The sequence below is a fragment of the Dermatophagoides farinae genome, chromosome 9 (genome assembly GCF_024713945.1).
Source record: "Dermatophagoides farinae isolate YC_2012a chromosome 9, ASM2471394v1, whole genome shotgun sequence".
Classification (NCBI taxonomy): Eukaryota; Metazoa; Arthropoda; class Arachnida; order Sarcoptiformes; family Pyroglyphidae; genus Dermatophagoides; species Dermatophagoides farinae.
The window spans coordinates 3,460,337-3,481,408 of NC_134685.1; the positions used below are offsets into that span (position 1 = coordinate 3,460,337).

General features: G+C 30.7%; 1 protein-coding gene across 12 annotated transcripts; it reads right to left on the reverse strand.

Moving 5' to 3' along the window:
• Positions 1-260: 260 nt before the first annotated feature.
• Positions 261-20,923, reverse strand: LOC124497789 (uncharacterized). 12 transcript variants are annotated; one of them, XM_075734308.1, is made up of 11 exons: positions 20,496-20,923; positions 19,514-20,389; positions 14,742-15,601; positions 5,295-6,469; positions 4,938-5,148; positions 4,723-4,838; positions 4,506-4,616; positions 4,372-4,453; positions 3,073-4,316; positions 2,730-3,011; positions 261-2,661 (listed from the first exon to the last, which is right to left on the reverse strand). In XM_075734308.1, exons 3-11 carry the CDS (start codon positions 15,400-15,402, stop codon positions 1,390-1,392), a joined length of 5,154 nt encoding a protein of 1,717 aa, XP_075590423.1. In that variant the 5' UTR covers positions 15,403-15,601; positions 19,514-20,389; positions 20,496-20,923; the 3' UTR covers positions 261-1,389. The 12 variants fall into 12 exon arrangements, with proteins under 12 accessions (XP_075590423.1, XP_075590427.1, XP_075590424.1 ...); XM_075734312.1 differs by lacking the exon at positions 19,514-20,389; XM_075734309.1 differs by having other exon boundaries at positions 19,514-20,502.
• Between the last annotated feature and the right edge of the window lie 149 nt (positions 20,924-21,072).

Sequence of the window (21,072 nt, forward strand, 5' to 3'; positions counted from 1 at the left end):
TGCCATTTGATGATGGAAAAAAATTCTTATGTATCCACTAAAATGGATATTTGGAATCTATGGAAATATTTCTGTCAATAGTAGTGGCAAATGGATCCAATTGTAAAAAAATGTGAATACGTATTGATCATGCGCACATCAATTTATACTGTATCAAAATCAAGTCGAAAGACCGGTATTTCTGCTAGTGGTTCGGAGAATTCAAATGTTTTTGAAGAATTTGAAAAATTCCGAGCTTATGCTGAAAAAAAGTTACGAAATTTTGTTTAGAAAATAAATAAAAAAAAAATAGATTTTTTTTTATAATTCATTTAAATTTAAATATTAATTATCAATCAATGAAGGCCATATCGAGTGTAAGTTGATATAATTATCATCAATGTATGGAAATAAAATTTGAAATTGTCAATTTGATAAGCAGTATACAGAATCACAAAAATGGATGAATGAATGAATAACACCTGTCGAACCTGTGTTCAAATCATTCCAGCAAACATTTGTGTATGTGTGTGTTTCAGTGGTTGGAAAAAAATGAACAAATGAATGAATGAGACCGTAACCAAGAAAAGAAAGATAAAAAAAATATATAATTAATTGTTCAATAATGGAATTTGTGAATCATAAGAATTGTATAATATAGTAGTACTAGTAGTTAGTAGTAGTTAGCAGTAGTGGCGGTTGCAATTTGTAGAATCATCAATGACGATAAGAGAATATTTTTTTTTAAAAAAATACAAAACATCATTTTTAGAATAAATGAATGTTTGAGCGGAAAGGTGTGTCGGTTTGTCTGTCTGTATGTATGTTTCATGGTGTTGAATCCCGGTTGTTTTGTTCAAACAAATTGATTATTGAAATGAATCAAAAGAGAGAAAGAAAAAGTTGAATAAATAAAAGAATATCATATATATTGATTAAACGGAAAAGAACAAAAACAACAGCAACAACGTACACAGACAACAAAGCAAAGTTAAGGCAAACAAAAAAAAGAAAAAGAAAATCAATGGTTCAGTATGCGAGTGCGTGTTTGATATTACAAAAACAGTGTGGCTGAACGGAAACAGAAACAAAAAAAGATGATCATCGTCATCGTTAATAGATGTTTATGATAAATGTGTGTATGATAAATTTTGTTCGTGATAACAATCGATAAAGATATGTAAGAAAAATGTAACGATTAAACAAAATTTGGATTAGAGTTGATTAGATTTTTTTTTCTTTAACAAAACACAATATCATCATCATAAGTTTTATTGGCAGAAAATATATATAAACGGTAAATGAAAGAACCATTTCATCTTGTGTGAAAGCATTATCTATGTATGTGTGTTTGTGTGTATTGCACAAAAGTTGTTGTAGAAAAATGAAATGAGTATAAATCTCTCTTAATCAATCATCATCGATGACAATGGTTGATATTCGACGACGCTTTCTTGGTTTTTTTATTGAAACAATTCTTGTGGCAGTCGTCGATTGTTGATGTTGTTGTTGTTGTTGCTGTTTGATCATTGACATTTTCATCAAAATTCTTGCTCTTATCGGTGGTGTTGATGATGGTTTTTGTTGATCATCGTTGTCTGAATTATCTGATTCAACATTATTATTATTACGATCCATTAACCCAAATGAATGGTCATCATCATCATCATCATTACAATTATTTCGTGGACGTTTTGAACGCTTGATCGAATTCGTTGATGATGATGGTGATAATGTAGCTAGAAATGCTTCAACTTTATTATTATCAGCTAGAACTGTATTATTATTAGATGAAATGGATGCTGATGATGAATATGTTGATGATAATGACGATGATGATGATGATGCTTGATGACCACTACTACCAACACTAATGTTCATACCATTTCCAGTAGATGATGATGATAATGAATGTATTCCTGAATCATAACGTCGACTTGATGATGATGATGAGGTCGATGATGATGATGATGATCCAGAATTGATGCTAAAATCAATCACTTCAAATTCGGCAGATTCATCATCATTATCATTATTAGTTTTTTGTGTAAAAACAATTGAATTGGAATCGATAATTGAATTTGTGGTATTTATAGATCCTGATGATGAACTCGTTGCTGTTGTTGTAGTCTTTTTCTTTTTGAATGTCATTTTTAAATGACCTTGTGATTGTTGTTGTTGTTGTTGTTGTGTCGATATGATTGGCGCTGTTTCCATTGATTCAACACTAACATGCTTTGATGTGTTAGTCATCATCATCATTGTCATTGTTTGTGCAGAAGCCATATTTTTTTGTTCGTTTATTGAGAATTTATTTGTCTTGCAACTTGGACTCATGTTGGAAGGATCCATTACAATCATTTCATTAATCCATGGATGTTTCAATAATTGTTGCATAGTTAAACGTTGTTTTGGATTGATTGTTAATAGACCATTAATCACAGATTTACATTGAGCGGATATTTTCACCTGACTATTAATCCACATTGTATTATGATTCAATTCTTGTCCAGAAAGTATTCGTTCCAATATATATGATGCATAATTATTGACAGCAGTAGATTTTTTTGAATTTTGTGTCAAAGAATTTCTGTGCTGCTGTTGTTGATAATGATGATATGATTGTTGAAATGGTACGCGACCAGTGAGCATCGTATAAAGTACAGCACCAAGGCTCCACAGCTATGATTATGATATATCAAAGTCATGAATAATTAATTACAAAAAAAAAATTCCTCAAAAAATCATACATCACAGCTATTATCGTATCCATCACGATATAAATGATTAGCAAATGATCCACGTGTAGTTGTCCATGATCGTTTCGATGTAATCATTGAATTCTGAGATTGTATCACAGCCTGAAAAAGTACCTCTGGTGCAGCATAATTTAATGTACAACATGGTGTTGTCATTCGATAACCAGATGAGGGTATGAATCGAGCAAAACCAAAATCAACCAATTTGATTTCTGCCTCATCATCATTATCATCATCAAATGTTTCGGAGGCGGTATGTTTGAAAAGGACATTCTATTCATTTAAATAAACAAATTGATGCTGGATCAAAAAAAAAAGGAAAACAACAACAAACCTCGGGTTTCAGGTCACGATGAACAATGCCACGGGAATGTAGATATTGTACAGCGGAAACAAGCTGACGAAATACAAGCCATGCTTGACGTTCATTGAAACGACGATTAGTTGATTGACGAATACGTGATGATAGTTCACCACCAGGTAATAATTCCAAAACGATAAACATATATTTATCATCTTGAAATACTTCATTTAATTGTACAATGTTTCCATGTCCTTGACATGCATGCAATAATGACCGTTCATTCAATGCTGCATCATATGATAATCCGGTTTCTGAATCACGACGCCAATGTCTAGAGACAATTTTCACGGCAAAATGTTCACCCGTTTTACGATGACGACATCGATGACATATTGAATAGCTACCATCACCTAGCCAACCTAAATCTTTATATTGATTTGTTGATGATGATGAAAATTGTTGTTGTTGATGTGATTGTTTACGGCGCCCAGGACCCACCAATTCATAATGATCAAAGAATTCATGATTTTTTGTTTTAGATACATTCAGTTTATCGCCATTATTGTGGCCACTAATATCTGAACATTCATTGACTAGTTTCCAGATATCAGGCCTATGAACACGATGTGTTTGAGACATTTGTTGCTGATGATGTTTTGGTTGCTGATATGATTGTAATCGATAAATCGGTGGACGAATCGATGATAATGATGACGACGATGATGATGGTGATGATGATGATTGATCAATGATTAATGATGGCGCTATATATGAATAGTCAACAAATGGATCATCCTGATCATCATCGTCATCCTCGCTATTAGGATCACAATTATTATTCGAATCGGCAATCTGTTGATGTTTATTTTGAGTTGTTGGTGGATCATTGCCCATCAATAATGAAACATTCGGTACAAGACGTGTGAATTCTTCAGCAAAATTACTTGTATCTAATTCATCACGAATATTTGGACGAAATGGTGCCGGTACACGTCGTTCGGCTAATGCTTTCCAATCGATTGATACAAAAAATGGATGTCTTTTAATCTCATCGGCATCACGATTACCACCACCTAATCGTCTATCCGGATCTTTAACCAATATCATCTGTAATAGATCACGAACTTCTGGTGATAAATGGCTAGGTATCGGTGGTTGTGAACGTAAAATTCGTTTTGAGATCTCTTGTTGTGTATTACGTTCACCATCAACGGTGAATGGTGATGCACCAGTAAGTAGTTCGTAGATTAAAACACCGAATGACCACCAATCAACTATTGAAAATATTTATTAACAATCAAATCTTTGATTAAAACATAATGCACCTACCACTAAAATCATGTCCATTACCACCAACAATTTCGGGTGCCATATATTCGATTGTTCCACAAAACGAATGTGTACGTTGATCCTAAATATATAAACCGTGGATTAGGATAAATTGATGATAATGCATCACATACAGTTTCATGAGGTAGAAATTGTTTACAAAGACCAAAATCGGCCAATACGATATGTCCATCATGATCTAATAGAATATTTTCCAATTTTATATCACGATATATAATTCCAAGCTATGAAGAAAGAAGAAATTCACGATAAATGAATAATTGATTACAATCTTAGTAAATGTTTTCATTGTAGTTGTTTACATGATAAGAAAAACAACAAAAAACAAACCTTGTGTAAATTTTCCAATGCTAATACTAATTCGGCTGCATAAATACGTACAGCATCTTCGGTGAAATAATCACGTTGATATAAATGTGTGAATAGTTCACCACCATTAACATAATCTATATTTAGTAAGCAGAAACAAAACAAAACAAAACAATGTTTTGGTCATTTTGGATTGATTAATCTATAAGGATCTCGATAATCACCCACACACATACCAAGAATAAGATGTAATTTAGTGGCTGTTTGAAATGCATAATGCAATGAAACAAAAAATGGTCTACGTCGTACCACTTCAAGAACCTGTCGTTCAGTACGTGTATGTTCCAATGTTTTCTGTTTTTGCATTACCGATGATTTTTTCAATACTTTCATTGCATATAATTTTCCATTATCTGGACCACCACCAATTTTACGTACTAAAAATACCTATGAAAAAAATAGATGAATAAAGTAAGAAAGTGTGATGAATTCATTTGCATAAATACAAAAAATATCAGAATAAACTAAGTTACTAAAAATAGTAATATGAAACCAGAAAAATAACATTATGATGATTAAAGCAAACAACAAACCTTTCCATAGGCGCCAGTTCCTAAAACTTTGAGTATATCGAAATCATTCATGTCGACAGATGTTGTTTTCCTATTCGAAATGATGTTGTTGTTGTTGTTGATGATGTTGTTGTTGTTGTTATTGTTGTTGTTGTTGTTATTGTTGTTGTTGTTGGTCATCATCATCATCAAATCGATATTCTTTCCACGAGTTTTTCGTTGATGATGACGATGATGCTGGCTGCTGCCATTAATCAAAGAATTTGCGTCAACAACATCATCAACGTCATTATTATTATCGATTCTTGATTGTTTATTTCGTAAAAAATTCGACAAATTATTTTGCTTCTCCTTCTCGGTGGTTGTTGTTGTTGATGGCAATTTCAATTGCTGAGATCGTCGTATTGCTAATTTAATTGTTGTTGGATGATTATTATTATTTTTATTATTGTTATTTGTACAGTTTATACAATTTTGAAAACTTTCATTTGATTTTAGTGTTTTATTGGCCAAACATTGATTATTCTGTTCTTGATGATGATGATGATGATGAGGCTGTTTTTGTATTGCTGCTGCTGCTACAAGTATGTTAGATGGGTTAATGACATTCATTGATTTTTGTTTGGATGACCGAGTATCTTTTTGTTGTTGCTGTTGTTGTTGACAATCATCAAATTCATTGACTAAATCATCATTATCCGTGTTCAACATTGTTGTTGTTGTTGATAAATGTTTCGTTTCAAGAATTGATTTTGTTTGATTATTCAATAATGACATTGACCGATCATGTGGATAATGATGATGAGTATTATTATGGTCAATATCCGTCAATGATAATTGTTTTTCATGAGTTGATGATGATGATGATGATGGCAATGTTTTTATAGGAATATTTACGTTGGAGATGTCACCATCATCATCATAATTAGGATTATTACGTTCGAACACTATGGCATTGATCTTTGAATCTGTTGTTGTTAATGTTTGCTGTTGCTCTTGTTGTTGTTGTTGTCCATCCACATTAACATCCGAAATCAATGACCGACAACAATTATGATGATGATGATTGAGAGCTGTTGATGTTATTTTTGTTTGACAACAACAACAACAACAATTTTGTATGATTTGTTGTGGTTGCTGTTGATCATTTTGGCAACACGGTGATGACTGTTGATTCTGATTCAATGTAGAATCTGCTATAATGAGAAAATAGAAATAGAGAAAAAGAAAAAAAAATCAATTAATCATCAAAAACACGATGGACAAATAAAGACTTCAAACACATACAACCACACATTCTGGAAAAGGAATAATAAACAAAACAAAAGAATTCACACATGAACTAATCAAATTCACTCACAATCAAAATTCATCACCGTTTTCATCGGCATAATATTTATTTTGGATCAAATTAACATTTGAAAAACAGAAAATTCAAGGTTTGTCTCTCTCTTTCTCTCTCTCCCTATCTCACTCTCACACGCACTATCTATGCGAATATAGCAACGGCATTACAAATCGAAATAAATGTGGAGAAGAAAAATTACGACGTAGAGAGTAATATTTTTTTTGTTTTCCAAAAAAAATATCCAGAATACAATCCACACTCACCATCATCAGATATTGATAAAGATGGTGATGATGATGAAATGTAAACATTTCACAAATGTAATGATGAATTAAACAAAAAAGAAGTGATTCTCTCTCTCTCTCCCTCTCGTATCCAGAAACAGAATAATGATAATGGACACACAGATTTGAAAATAAATCCTTCGAAAGAGAAAAATGTCGAAATGGATGATTTTCGGCAACTTGAAGCGGAACACAGACACATATACAAACAAAAACAATGAAATGATCAAAATATAAAAAAATGAAATGAAATCAAATTCGAAAATCGTCGTCGTCTGTCTCTGTCTGTTTCTCTCTATGTTGTTGTCTTTACCAATTACAGACACTCTTTTTTTCCATTGCTCATCAATACATACACAACATACATACATTGCTGCGTTTAAATTTTCCTGTGTGTTCCTCTCCTTACCATCATTTTTTTTGATAGCTTGCTGGCTGCTGTCGTTTTTTTTTGATGCCTGGTATATATTATATGACACTTGATGATGATGAATGATATTTCCTTTCGAAGATCCTACGACGACGACTATGATGATGATGAGCAAAAAAAGTGAGCCATGAACATACACACAAACACATGGAAAGAGAGAAAGGAGCAAATATGTATGATGGCTATATGGATTTGATTTGATTTGATTTGCTCCAAACACACAGACGCACACACAATGATTATCAATTGATGATCGATCACAAAATTGAAAAACAATCATCAAATAGTCAGAATCAAAGAACATTTATTAGTCGATTGTGAATAATTTCAAATGCTACAGGTTTTTCAAATAAACAAAAAAAAACAACAAATCAACGCCTGCGTACTGTTTATGGCGCCAAATTCAAAAATGAAAATTGTTTTTATTTATTTCAAATAAAATGATTATAATAAAAAACAGAATCAACCGATTTTTTTCGATTGGTCGATTGATAAATTGATTAAGTAATCATCTCATGCATTTGGAAATGGAATGAATGAAAATATGAAACATTAGATTCACAGAAAAGTAATGTTTTGACCTCATTATAATCATCATCAAAAAAAAAAAAAAAAAGAACAACAGCAGCAACAACAACCTGTCATCCACATGTTACTCTAGCTAGCAAGTGCACTACAATTCCATATAGCAATTCATCATCACCATCATTGTGGAACAAGATTTTTTTCGTTGTATGTCCCAAATTTTTCTCTTTTTAAACTTTCAATTTCTTTAAAGATTTGCTTTCTTTTCTTTCATTCGGGCCACCGAAAAAAGCCAAAAAATCATCATCATTATGATTCCCATATTCAGCCTGCAAACGAGAAAAAAAATCTACAAAACAAAAAAATATTGAAATTAATCGACGAAAATGCAAACAAAAAAAATTATTGCCAACGTGGAACCTGTTTCTTCTCTTCATTCACTCGTGTGTGTTGTTCCAGTAAGTATATGCGTCATTGTATGAGAAAACATGATTTGTTTATTATGTTCACTTTTTGCTCATTATTTATTTTTTTTGTCCGAATTTTGGACGATGACAATTTCATTGATTCTCACAAAAAAAACAAAACCGACAATGAATGAATGAATGAATGATTGATGTTCAGTGCAACAAAAATAATGATATAGGATTCTTGTTTATCATTAAATAATTCACCAAAAAAAATTCACCGATATTTGTATACAATTTGAGGATTTGTACATTTTTTTCCACACAAATGTTATCCAAAAAAAAAAATCGAATTCTGCAAACAAAATTTCTCTAATCGATAATCAGACACATATCTAATCTCTTTTCGTTAGGTCTATACAATGTATGTATGTACATTATCGATGTACATTGTGCGTTTTTTTCCAAAAAAAAAAAAAGAAATCAGAACTAAGAATTTATCAATATGTGCACAGCAAACCTTGACTGACTAGAATTTGGTCGAATTACTGATAAGCAATCACTGATTAAATATTGAATTCAAAGCAAATGAAAAAAAATTGTCAAAAACAAAACCTGCAACAATTCCCCATCAAATCATTATCGGAGAAAAAACCGGATCATTTTTTTCAAATATTTAAATCAATGCAATGAATGAATGAATAAAAATCGGGACAGTAGAGCACTGGGTAATGTCTGCATGTATGTGTGTGTGACCTACAGATGATGAGAGCAAGAAAAAAAAGAGATGTCATTCGAAAACTTTTGAATGAAACACGGTTATTATGATTATTATGATGGTGGTGGTGGTGGTGGTCGATTTTTCTCACCCATTTCACAACTATTTCATCGGAATTCATTTTATTCCCTTTTCTCTATCGATCGGAACAAGACAAACGGCAAAAAAAAAATCTTAACCAACAAGTTTCCAGGTTGAAATTAGAAAAGTCAACCATAAGTAGTCGTAGTAGCAGTAATGATAATCATCATCCGATATAATAGATTTGAATTTTGACCTCAAAGATCCGAAACATACACAATCTCAATATTGTTGTATAGTCATCATCATCATCTGGGCGCCATTCATCATAGTCATCAATACAAAAAAAAACCGACTTTTTAGACCTGTATTTGTACCATATACGTGTATACCGGCGGTAAATAAAAAATCATCAAAAATAAAAGAGAAATATCCATGGCCATAGATTGTATATAAATAAATCCTATTGATAGTGGTGGTGGTTATCATTGATTCACTCTCTTAGTGTGTGTGTATAGTGCCACATTTCCTCATCCACATTCAACACTTACAGAAAGAGAGAAAGAAACATAAATTCAAAAGAAAAAAAGCTTGCGCAACAAGTTATGTGTGTGTGTGTGTGTTCCCCCAACCATTCAAATAAAAGTCTGTTATTCTTTTTTAAAAAAAATTAGAAAAAAAACCGACCGACATTCATCCTAACAGCAAGTTATGGACAATGATATAGACAGTAAATATTAAAAAACCTGTTATATAAAAATTTTTGACTAAGTAAGTAGCCAGTATATGCATGGATATCTCTAATGTTAAGGTTTTACCCGTGATAAAACTATTCAAACAATTTTTCCGATTATTTCATCTACATTAACGAACAAATGAATGATGGTTAATAGAACGGAATATTTGTGTATGTGTGTGATTCAAGTTGTTTTCCTTAGATTTCCAGATCATTTCTTGGTAGACAATACTGGAAAGAAAAATTGATGATGGAATATAACGGGAGAAGAAAAAATCGAAGAAGTAGTGGTGGTGGTGGTGGTGGTCACACAAGCAACAATAATAATCTCTATGAAAGAAAGCAAGTGAAAAAAACATTCAAATTGCTGTTATGTAATTGTATTTTTGTATTCAATTTCTAACGAACAAAAAAACAAAAATCCGATTCAAATGATGATAAACAGACCAAAAAATTAAATTAATTAACTAACGAAAAAAGAAAAAAGATAATCAAATGCAATAAAAAAAAAGTTTAAATTCAAGATTTTTCACAAAAAAAATCATCTTCATCATTAGAAAGACCTTGCGGTCCAAGACGAAATTTATTTTGGGAGAATTTTTCATTTTTCAAAAGAGAAAACTTTCAGCCTAAATACAACATATTCACATTCATCACTACCACCATCATCATCATCATCATAATCATCCAACAAAAGCCACAGGACATGAGGACAGATTATAAAAAATGCCACTTGAATGGAAAATGTGAAAATGATGATAATAATGAAAAACGACAATTTCTTGTTCCATAATAGTCCGACAACAACATCATCGTCATCATCATGGATTCCTCAACATTCGAACAATCAAAAGCATGATGATCCGTCTTTTTTTCAAGTGAACAAAAAGAGCTTTTCTCTCTCACATACTTCATTTTCACTTTTTGTGATGATGATGCCAAGATTTCTTTATTCGGACTGTTTGCTTTTACTTTTTTCTGTTTGTTTCCATCATGCTTACAACATCATTTTAATCAAAGAAAAAAAAACTCAAATCAGTTGAATTTGAAACCTTGTAATTATCAATAAATTATTTAGGCCAATGAATATGGGTTTGATCAGATGAACATTTTTTTTCCGGAAAAAAATTTATCAAAATTCATCAACCAAAAGTGGACACACCACACCTATTGTTTTTTTTTTAATTTCCCATCCAAAATCATACGCACACACCTGATTGGAAAATAAAACGCCACCCAAAAAATTCTTGGATTTTTGTTTATACCAAATTCTATGGCCGTGTGCATAAGTGGCAAGTATGTTTTTTGATTTTAACCGAATCAATTCGACATTAATTTCTTGTTTTTTGATTGAAAATTGTTATTTGTTTATCTCAATTTTGGGTGTAAGTAAAACCCATACAGTTGTTTTAGGCAATACGACTTGAATTTGCTTTGAAAAAAATGATAAAGATGGAATTGACACCTACTAACAAACACTATACAGTTTGCAATATAAACTGGTGTATGTGGATTGGTTTTTATGCGAACAAACACACAAACAGACACAGAGAGAGAAAAAAGTCTTAATAATTTTTTTTTGCAATCAATAAACAAACAAACACATGAAATGCTACCATAATAATTGCAAAAAACATTAATCTCAAATTTCAAGAATTATCAGGAATTATCACGAAAGAAAAAAAGGAAAAAACACCTACAGAGCTAAATACAGATTACAGAATTTTCTTATCTCATCGATGTCGTCATCTTTCAATGGCAATGAACTGATATGAAACACTAAACATGTTATGTAATCATCAGGATTATTCGGGGGGTAAGAATTTAGAATCAAACAACAAAGGAATCCATAACATATTAACATTACCATTATTGATATCCTGTTTTGAATGTCGAATTCGTAGATGATGTTGTTGTGGCTGTTGTTGATTATAAAAATGTTGACGTTCTACAATATCATCATCATCGCCAACATCGACATGATGATTATGAAAATCAATGACAATCATATTGTTGATATAATAGCACTAATCACACTGGTTGATTGGAAAATGAGAAACGATCGTATTCAAGTTATCTTTAAAAATAACCACACATGTATATAAAGCAAAGTATATTGTTCAAACGAATCGGAACAACAATGGTTGACCATTAATTGAAAATAATGATGATGATGATGATGACGATTGGAGTAGAAAAAAATCTTTGGACAATTGATCGATATAATTTTCATCATTTGGATGCTTCTTGTTACCACTATTATCATCATCATCGTCACCATCATCAATCGATTGATTGATTTGTTGTTGTGTTGATTTAATAATACGGCTCGAATGAAACATTGTTATCGAATATCGAACAAATTGGATATTAATATTATCAAATAAAAAAACACAATCGATAAAATTTTTCTCAGAAAATAAAAAAAATTCCTGATTTTTTTTTTGAATAAAATCGACAAATGTTTCAACAGGTTATGTACGACACAATGAAACGAAAAGCGGAATACAGTGAACAAAAAGAAACGAAAAATAAACGAATTGAAAGAGAAAAAAAAATGATAAATCAGATGAAACAGAACAGATTCGCGATTCAAGTTTGAATTACCGGCCGATCGATCCAATCGACTGATCAGATGCGACAGAGAGAAAAATGAAAATAAACTCTGATCCGTTTCAATCAAAGTCTACGGGCAAACTGAAATCTTTTGACAAAAAAAAAGGAAAAACCCGATAATAACAGCAACAACAACAACAGCCAACCACCATCACAACAACAATCGAATACAAATACACATGACATAAATTTTGTCCGTCAAAAACGACGACAGAGATAGAGAGAAAAAGATGAAAAGACGAAGACATTTTTTTTCGTCCGTTCGTTCCGAATAGTAATACTGGGCGCCATAGTCGTAGTAGCCGAATTATGTTTTTTTTTGCTTTCCTGTTTTTATTTTCCACAAGTTAAAATTCAATATTGAAACACATCAAACACACAAACACACAGATGAGAGAGCAAAGCTAGTTGGCCAACATTTTGATCAACTTTTTTTTGTGTTTAGTTTTGTGTCGATATTTTGAATGCACACACCACAAATACAGTGTGATTGTATATATAATATATATACTGACTTATTATTATTACTGTTTGGTAATTCCAAAGGAGCCAACATGATAATACAATTGGATCTTGAGCTGAAGAAAAAAACTACTAAATTACTACTACTACAAAACTACATTACACATACATGCATACATGCATACATAGCCATCAAAACACCACACACATCACAGGTATATTTTCAGGATGATGAATGAATGATTTTCAATGATATATCTCAAGACCTGTGTATATACAATGTGTGTGTGTCGGTGTGGATCCTTGATCGAAGATCATTTGGTGCCACACACACTGATACAAAGACATAGAACAGGTAATAATGCGCGTATTCCAATGATTATCATCATCACCATCATGGTTATTACATGAAGATTTTTATTTTTTTGACTTTTTATTATTTCCATTTTTTCTGGACATTTCAAGATTTATGAAAAAGATTCAATCATTGATGATACAAAGAAAAATTATTTAGTCACAATTATTAAATTAGTAAAAATCTTTTCTCTTTGATCACTTTTCCATTGAAAGAAGATGAATGATGATAAAGAGTGGAAGAAAAATCTTCACTATCATCATCATTATGATCATTAGAAAATAGGTCAAACTTGAATCTTGGTCCATTCACCCACAAACACAAACCATTCAATACATATCATACAGGTAGACACAGTTTCAAACACTCACACACAGATATGCTTTAATTGTTAGCCAACTAGATACCTGACTTACTGCCTTACTTAAAGTTAGTTAGTTACATAAGGATTCAACACACACACATGAAATAAACTAGTATGACTAGATGACCAAACAAACTGTCGATCGGATTGAAAAAAAAATGAAACTTTCAAACCAGTCTGGCGTCCAATATAAAGCGACAGAAAAACACTTGAATATCACATACCACAAACAATAACAACAACCCGACTGACTGACCGATCAATCAATCAATTTTTAATCTTATTATTATAATTATATTATATAAACACATTGATTAATTGATAATCGATGATCGATATGGAAGCCCTGTGTGTGTAATGATGATTGTTCACTAAAAAAATAAAATTGTATCTCACGATTCATAGCAGTAGTATGATTTAATCAATTAATCAACCAATCAATTAACCGGGAAAAAAATGAAATTCGGACAAAATATATAAATAATGGATTTATTTATTAAAAAAATTGCAATGTAAATAAGAAACGAATTGCATGATTCATTATATTCAATTCGAATAGCGACAAAAAACAACCAAGACAACAAAACCAGATCATAATCACAAACAAACAAACAAACAAACCACACTGTTACTTTATTTACATTTCATTCGTATATGATTCAATTATAATGTTCCAGAGAAAATTTTATTATCAAGGTTCACTATACGAAAGCTATTGGAACTATTGGAACATTATCGTTTGTGTGTGTGTGTGTCAATTTTCATTTCAATCATATGTGTGACAATTACGTTCTTTAGAAATCGAACATGAAAATGAAAAATTTTCTTTTTCTCCTCATCGTAATAATGATCATCAAGGAAAACTTGTTGTTGGCAACTATTACATCCACCTCATTATACTTTACATAATTGTCATTGGGATTGAAAAAAAGGATCAAAAATCAAAAATCAAAAATAGATGAATAAAACTTTCATGACACTACCGGCCCTATTAATACTTGACGATTCTCAGATCTTCATACATAGAAAACAAAATTTGAAAAAGATAAACACTAGCGCCATCTAGTCTAAAATACAGTTACTAATCAGTTTTAAAAAATTAAAAAGCGCGCCAATTTGTTTGTAAAAAAAATTCCACCTACCATTACCATAAATAGTGTCCATCATCATCATCATTTTGTTATTCAATATAGTCGTCGTTGTTGTCGAGGGAGAAATTTTCAATTGTGAACGATTTAAACGTAGCTTAATATTTCGTTTCGATTGATTTTCCTTGGTTTGTTGTTGTTGTTGTTGTTGTTCATTATTATCATGAATGTTCAATACTTTGAATCGAAATGATAGATTTGTTTTTCCATTTGTTTTTCCAATTGTACTGCTACTGCTACTTTGATTATCAAATTTCATCATACTACGTGTACGAATGATTGAATTTTGTTGTTGTTGTCGTCGTCGTTTTGATTTGATTATTCCAGCAGTATTATCATTAGATTCTTCGAATGATAATTTTTTCAAATTCAATTTCAATTTCAATTCATTATCCGTGTTATTATTGGTCATCATCTTTTTTCGGTAATTTTGTTGTTGTAAGTTTGTTGTTGATGATGACTTATTGTCATTTTTATCACTACTTTTATCATCATCATCATCATCATTATTATTATCAATCATATTATTCGATTTCGGGTGATTATTATTTGATTTTATAACAACAATCAATGATGATTTGGTTGTTTTGTTGTTTAATTGTTGTTCATTCGCTTTTACAATTGATGATTTTGTTATTCTACTTCTTATGGCCATTTTCCTTTTCTTTGTTGTTGTTGTTGTTTCTTCAAATTATTGTTTAGGTTTCAAAGAGGAGAAAAAAAAATTTCCAATTCGATGAAAAAGCATTTTGATTTCGCTTGTTTTACATTAATCACAGCTATTTTCTGTTTGTTGGTTTTGTAATAATCACAGCAAGGTATTCGAAAAACAATGATAAAAAAACAACAATCACCTACATATGAAAGCGGTGGACAAAAAGGTGAAAAGTTAATTTCGTTTCAATGTATAGATGTACATACACAATATTCGAAAAAATGAATAATCAAACCAATGTGTCTTTTAAGTTGATTTGAAGAAAATTTTCCAACATTAACCAGATTGATAATTACGAGAATAATAAATTTAGAATGATGAATAGAAATGTTTTTTGTGTGAAAAATATAGATCGACACCATCATCATCGTCGTTATTATAACCGGAACCATGATGTTTGCACACATACACAACACACAATGAATTGTTCAATGTACTTTTGTCATGCAAGCATCTCTATACATTTACATGAACATGAATGGGAAAAAAATATTCCCGAAAATAGTTATTGCAAAAAAATTTTCCTGCAAAAACAATCACAACAAAAACAAAAAAGTTAATTTCATTTCATTGCTTTCATCATTGTTTGATTGATTATTGGACAAACAAACATAAAAAATGAATAAAAATTTCAATCCACAGTCCTCGATCATCGTCAGACGACGAAATGAAAACAACAACAAAAAAAAACTTGTGATTTCCGTTCCAAATTCACCCCAGGTCATCGGTTGTCTGGTGGATCTCTCACATACACATACACACAAAAAATTTATTTCTCATTTGCAAATCCATAATAATGATGATGATGACATTCTAAAAATATCCTCACTATATTCATTTTGGTGGCCATGCATGTATATATGTCCGTTAGCAAGAAAAAAAAATTTCAGGGGAAAAATGAAATGAAAATTATTTATGGCAATTTTAGTAACGAAAAAAAACGAAAATATTTTTCATTTTTTGTGAATAATGTGACAATTACAATGTTTGGCTGCAACAAGAATGCATGATGCATCTGCCGTTATTTTTTCTTCTCGTCTTCTATGAAAAAAACTAGGTTAATTATTCAACATTAAAGTTGACACGCGAAAACATCTTGAAACATGATAACAAAACAAAACAAAAAAAAATCCATCAACTGACTGACCAACAAAAAAAACAATGATCATTATCACCTGAAAAAGACGCCCAGAAAAAACCCCAGGAAAATCAAATTGTTTTACCACCAACAACTAACTAACAAACAGCTACAGATCATCACACATATTTATTTATGGTAAAAACAAATAACAACAACAACATATATTGTGTTCTATATACTTACCAGAGAGAGAGAGAGAGAGAGTTCATTTCATTTCATTTCTCCAACAACAAAAAAAATACCACTACCAACTTTTGAAAAAGTAAACGGTTTTATGATATGTATGATGATTGCAAGAAATAACTTGATCCTTGAATCCAACCAGAAAATGTTGGTCATGGTCTCGACACCTCTGATTGAATTATTTGCTTGTTTGGTTGGTTGGTTTGTTGGTGATGGTCATCTGGTACTTGGATATTTTTTTTTTAATGAAATATAAATTGTTTTTATATCTGGTGCCTCTAATAACAAAGGCCACTTTGGCAATTTATCATTATGATGTCATAATGATCATTACCACCACTACAGCAATCATCGGTCGATTGGTGGTAATGAAAAGAATTTCTACAGAATTTTTTTTCACAAACAAAAAATCAATGAATGCAAAATTCCGAAACGAAACGAAAAATGAAAATCAAAGTCAAGGAAAAAAAGCAAATATAAACACAAAATGAAAATGAATACCTAATTCAAGGACAATAACAATGTTGTATTCTCCACCGTTACTGCCATCATCATCTTGATCATGGCAGTAAAGAAAAATTTTCTTATTTTTCTTTTCAAAAGAAATGATTGATTGATCAATCAATCAATCTATCTATCGATCGATCGATCTATCGACCGATAATAATTAGATTGGCAAGTAGATAGGTAGTTGATATAAATCAAAAGAAATGATGCACGATAAAAAAAAACATGAAATGTGAATTGCTCAACTACCAGAAAAAAAACAGAAAAATTAAATGTTGAAAATGAAAAATAAATCGATTAATCGATTGTGAATATACCAATTCAAGGCCCAAACCTATCTTTTGAATAAAAACATATCGATCGAATTTCGAACCAAATTTGAAGTTTATTTGCTTCTGGATCTGGGAAACAATGATGAGAATAGTCCATGTGAAACAAACCAAATAAAATTCACGGTTAACAACATAAAACGATAAAACCAAAAGCTCAAATTTTAGATAGATAGTTCAAAAGTACAATTTTCTTCATCTTATTTCACAGAAGGACGATGACGTCAATTTGGAACCAATTTTTCTTGGTACAATGAACTCGTTTTTGTTCGTTTGTTCATAATAATCAGATTAATCATTAAATAATCAATTTTTTACTCTCTTTAAGCATTTTTTCTGATTGAAATGCAGTTCTATATTGTAACAATTTCAAAACAAAAACAAAATGAAGAGAGTCAAACAAAATAAACAATATCTGATCTCATCATTCATTCATTACAGATGGTGATGATGAGGCTGATGAACACCTGAAAATAAATGAATTTGCCAATCAATCAAAAATTAGAATTGCTAGGTTTATGTCGTTTTTCCTTTTACATTCTTTCTGTTTATACAACGACAACAACAAAATCCTGATTATGATAATGATCTTACCACTTTCCATTTTTTTGCCATTTTCTTTCATTCATCAATAAGGGAATGATTGGAAAAAACCGGCTTTCCAATACAAATATTCAAATTCAAATTGTCTATTTTTAAACATTTTTTCTTCTTAGCTTTCAATAGATAATAATAATCCATCATTATTTTGTTTGTGTCAAATAAACTACAACAACAACACACACACACATTTGGTAATCAAAGAAATTTTCTTCAAAGTTTTGATTTTGTTGTCGTTGTTTACAGCGAACGGTAAAAAAACAACAACGAACAAAATTAAGAATTGTATGAACATCAACTTAGCCATGTATCATCGTCATCACAATTATTTACTTTGTTTTTTTCTTGTCGATTTATTTGGCTACTGAATTTAGCATAGGAAAAATTCCAAATTAAATCAAAAGAAAAAAACTAGTTCAGTATGTCAAAAGCTGTTGCTGCTCTATGAATCTCAACTACAGTATCACAAAAACAAAAAAAGTCATAGCAAATCACACACACATCAATTAAAAAAATATTGCCATTGTGGAACGATCCAAAACAAGAAACAAACCGGTAATTCAGCAGCAACAACAGTGACTAAGTAGCAGTTGAAAATTTTTAATTTCAAATTCAAAGAATAGAAATTCATTCCATTGACATACTAACATATTGACACTGTTGTTGGCTTTTTCGGAATTTTCTATCATCTTTCTGTCATTATCGTCTTTTTTTGAATAAATTCCAAAATGAGTGAATGGATATGATATATCAAAATGAAATGGATATATAAAATGTGTCTTCATCATCATGTAATCCTTGATGATGCAGCAATTATATTTTTATTGCAAATATCAAAACAAAAAAAACTTGCTCGTATTATTGCTAGTATTATGGATTGTCAATTGCAATTTTCAAAAAAACACTCATACCACGACGCTGGTTTGTTGTAATCTTTTTTTTTCTATTTAATGAAAACGAAGTAAAGTAAAGTAAAAAAAGGGATATCATGGCAGTGTTGTCACATCAAAATTTTATATATTTGCACGTACTACTCTCACTCACTCATACATACAAATAAAACACGTATCCTTGACTTTTTTCTCTATCAACTTCCAAATACAGCAAAAAACAGAACACAAACATGCACATTGATGAAAAGGAAAATTTCACATACACAACAACCTGAATGTGGATAGGTTTTTTCAATGTTGGCAAAGGAAAAAAAATCCTTCAGATTCAAAGGATTTCCGTTGAATGAGTTGCATAACAAATGTAGTGAATTGAAAGAAATTCGAAAAATTTCACTTACCCTGGACCTGATCATAGATTGTAGGACAAAAATCGAAATTGATTTTATTTGTTTGAAATTTAAAAATTTTTTCTCATATTCTTGATTATCATCACCACTGTTGATAATTAAGTTTTATCTTAAAAAATGATGAATAAATTTTACATTTAGGCAGACAATCAATTAATTCTGTCCAAACGTTCAATTATCGAACACAAACAAAACAAAAAACAAAAAAAAAATAAATAAAGAGGAAGTGCAAGCGATAACGATAACAATCGATATAATCGATTATGATGATTCGAATGTGATAAAAACATTCGAAAAAACTTGGTAAAAACACAACACCGGATAATTATCGGATGAAATCCAATGTCGTTTGGAATGTGAAAACTTGAATAGTTAAATCAATTTTTGATCAATATGATTTTAGCCAGCAAGCAACCACTTGATGGACTTGATTTTTTTCTTATTTTCTGCTGAAACATTGCTGATCGATCAAAAATTGATTGATCATCATTACAAAAATGATGACATTGATTATAAATTATTTTTTATATTTAATTTTCTACGTTTAAAATAATGATGATGATTTGATAATATCGATTCCATTATCATCAATTTCCAATTGATTTGAATATTATCCATTATCACCATTATTGATTGATCCATTGTTGTTGTCGTTGTGACTGATGGATCTTTTTCATTTAGATTTACATTTTCTTATTCACTTTTTTGTTTGATGAAATTTATGTCAAATAAAACGCGAATACACAACACAAACAAAACGCAAACACAAAAATGAGTTTTTTTTTCGTTTTCGTAATTTTTGTTTTGTATTTACAGTTATTATAACTGACTGATGCTTACTTGTTTGTTTGTGTGATGAACGTACTACTACGAACAACAACAACAACAACAATGAAACATGCACATAAATTGAAGAAATAGAAAACTTGTGTCTCCTTTACAACAACAACACAAAACTTGGAAATTTTCTTACCTTTTTTAACGACGACGACGACGATGATGTTGATGAGAGAAACACAAACAAGACGAAGACAGGACATGTAACAAAAAACACACAGATGACGACGACGACGACGACTGCTCTGTTTGAATGTTTAGAATTTTATGTTGAGATTCGATTCGTCAGATTCTGTGCACGATCGTACGAAATCAATTGATCATTGAATTTGAAGAATTAAATCAGATTAGAGAATTATAATTAATTTCATGACAAATTTGATATAATATTCGATGATTGACTGTAGTTTGGCTAATTTTTTTTTCTTTCAATTCATTATGCTGTATTTTGATTGTTTCGACATCCATATGATAATGGCGATCTTTGTTTATATATTTCTCTCTCTCTTGTTTGAAATTGGATTTGCTTGATTTGAATCGCTCGGTCGGTCGGTGTGTTTAAATTTTGACATTTTGCCCGAATGGATCCTGTTTGAAATTTTGTTTTTTGTTTGTTGATCATTAAAATTTCTATATAGATGATGCACAGAGGTGATGATGATGATGGATAAAAAATTGAAAAAAATGCATAAAAGAGACAATAACAACATCTA